This window comes from Palaemon carinicauda, chromosome 5 (genome assembly GCF_036898095.1).
Source record: "Palaemon carinicauda isolate YSFRI2023 chromosome 5, ASM3689809v2, whole genome shotgun sequence".
Lineage (NCBI taxonomy): Eukaryota > Metazoa > Arthropoda > Malacostraca > Decapoda > Palaemonidae > Palaemon > Palaemon carinicauda.
In genome coordinates this window covers 156,003,623-156,006,122 of record NC_090729.1, presented here as the reverse complement: position 1 = coordinate 156,006,122, position 2,500 = coordinate 156,003,623, and the positions used below count along the sequence as shown (strand labels likewise).

The window sequence follows — 2,500 nt, the reverse complement described above, 5'->3', positions numbered from 1 at the left end:
ATTAGAATCAACAGTAGCATGCAGTTTTGAACACGTGGCAGCATTTGTGACTTTCAAGAACAGCTCAGATTACGTCAAATCTCTGGCATCAAAGCTACAAAAGCATGATGAACTAGAGCATTTCACGTAGGTGACGGTGTCATACAAGATGTCCAAGGACTCAGAGATAACATTGATGTTGAGTTTCAGCAGTGGTATGACAACGACGTGAAAGAATTACTGAGCAAGTTGGATCAACTGAAACCATGTCACGAACAACTCGAGAGCAACGGCTAGGAGTAACACTGAGGCAGCCACACCACTTGAATACTACGAGCGGACAATTGATATCCCTCTGGTTGATGACCTCCAACAGTTAAAGGATATAAAAGATAGGGTTTCAGCAGAAGAATGTCGGCCAGTTCTTGGCATACTACGGCTGGTACCAAAACTTGCAACATAACGTTTCAGTTTGTCTGAAGGCATCACAACGCAACTACTGCACTGGAAATATTATCTGCCAAGTCCACTGTCACTTCGCAATGAGCTCAGAAGATGGCACATGATGTGGTTTTCCTTCAAAGGCACTCTTCCAGACTAACTCATGGACACATTGTCATATGCAGATCCAGATGCTTGGCCCAACATATATACACTGTTGTCCTTGCGTGTACGTTACCAGTAATGTCAGCCGAAGCTGAAAGGTAATTTTCAGTTATGATATTGTTGAGGACACACCTCACGAATAGGAAGACCGACCGCCGACTCTCAGCTCTCACGCTTATGAGAATCCACTACAGGGTCGAACTAGAGTTGATAGATATTGCTGATGAGTTCATGAAAGCACAACCCCAGGAAACTCTTCAAAAGCACACCACTTTCAGAGTAGCAATTTGAATTGATGAATTCACATAGAAGAAAAACTATACAAATGTTCAATTTGTAGCAAAGGTTTCAGTAATTCACCTTGATAATACACCTAAGTGTTGTCTCCTAGTTGTAACGAGAAATGCTGTTTTGCAAAAAAATAAAACTTTTTATGACAAAGTTTTAGAACAGTTTTCCTATAATATCCTTGTCGAATTTCGCGAACAATAAAGCTGTGCAAACAATAAGAAATTGTTTTTATTCTGATGATGTCAGATATGATCATTAATAATATCCATGAGTTTAAGATTCATTGTCAGGCCAAAGAATTTGAGAAGATACGAGAAAAACTAAATCTTTAATTGTTAAAAAATACCTGATTTAACTTCTGTTTTCATGAACCCCTTTTAGTAATTAGTTTATCTCAATATGCTTTATTTTACACCACAATAATCAAATAAATGTGTCTGTTGTCAAATATGCAGTGAACTGCACTTTAAAAAGGGGCTTACTATCTTGCTCCTAAAATTTGGGCAAACACCAGGCCAAAATTGATGTTGTCTGATAGAATTTCCATTTTTTAGGTTTTGTGTCCAGAAATAAGATCTATAACTTTTTAAAATGATATACAAATCCAGTGTGGTTGTGCTCTTCAAGGGGCTATCTCAGAAGTGATCTGAGAGACCACAAAAGCCCAAAACCCCAGACCGCATTGGTTTTGCTCACTGTACTCGCGCGCTTTTATCATACTTTTATAGGTCTGAACACCCCCCCCCCCCCCCCACACCACCACTTTCGAGAAATCCTGGATCCGCCCATGTTATGGTATTTACGTATGGTTGATAATTTTAGGTGGTTGCGAAAATTTATAATTCCGGCTCAGTCTTGTTAATTCTTTTTCTTGTATCGAGACTTAAAGTGGAGTGCAATGGCTCTCTAATTTAATATTCTCAACTGTGAAAATACGTAAAATATCTATTGCCCACAATGCTTCATGCCTCTGATTTCAGGTAGTGGACGCATGCGTACTAACATCAACATTCAGGTCATGACATAAAATATCATTTTTATCCATCTAATCATTTATGCATTCAGGCATTCATCCATGCAGCTATTTAAGTTTGAAGCACTCTTTTAACCCTTCAGACTCTCCTGGATAACGGAGGCGGGTCTCATCCGGCGATGGGCCCAAGAGCAAATCAACCTAGTAAAAGGTGATGTCACAGGGAGGTCGGAGGAGACGGGAGGAGGGGCTTCCTATGCGCTGACCTTAAATCATTTGCAAGTTCGTTTCTTGTCTTTTATCTCCAACTGAATCAAGTATTTCCTTATTAATTTTACTTTATGTTCGTAGTCTTCTGAGGGTTTTTTTGAGTTAGGTTAGGTTAGGTTAGGTGTTTATATTTACATACAAAACTCAATTTTTTTTTATAATTACTTTTCCTTTAACTACACGATTTTTTTTTTTTTTACTCTGCAAATCGCTGGAACGTGTGATATCTCAAGATGACAGAAGTCTGGAAGGAAAATGGAAACAGACTGGACTAAGCGCTTTCATTCTTATTACACCTCCCGAAGGTCTAATGATTTAAAAATCAATGCAGAATACAAAAGAACCTCTGTGATGACGTATGAAGAAAGAACAAATGAATAA

The 2,500-nt window shown here is 38.6% G+C and overlaps 1 protein-coding gene across 1 annotated transcript in view; it reads left to right on the top strand.

Moving 5' to 3' along the window:
* LOC137641216 (glutamate receptor ionotropic, delta-2-like) overlaps window positions 1-2,500 on the top strand; it is a 26,761-nt gene that overhangs the window by 21,462 nt on the left and 2,799 nt on the right. The window contains exon 9 of the mRNA XM_068373653.1: window positions 1,993-2,131. Within this exon, the coding sequence (XP_068229754.1) occupies window positions 1,993-2,131 (139 nt within the window). The remainder of the gene's footprint in view (window positions 1-1,992; window positions 2,132-2,500) is intronic.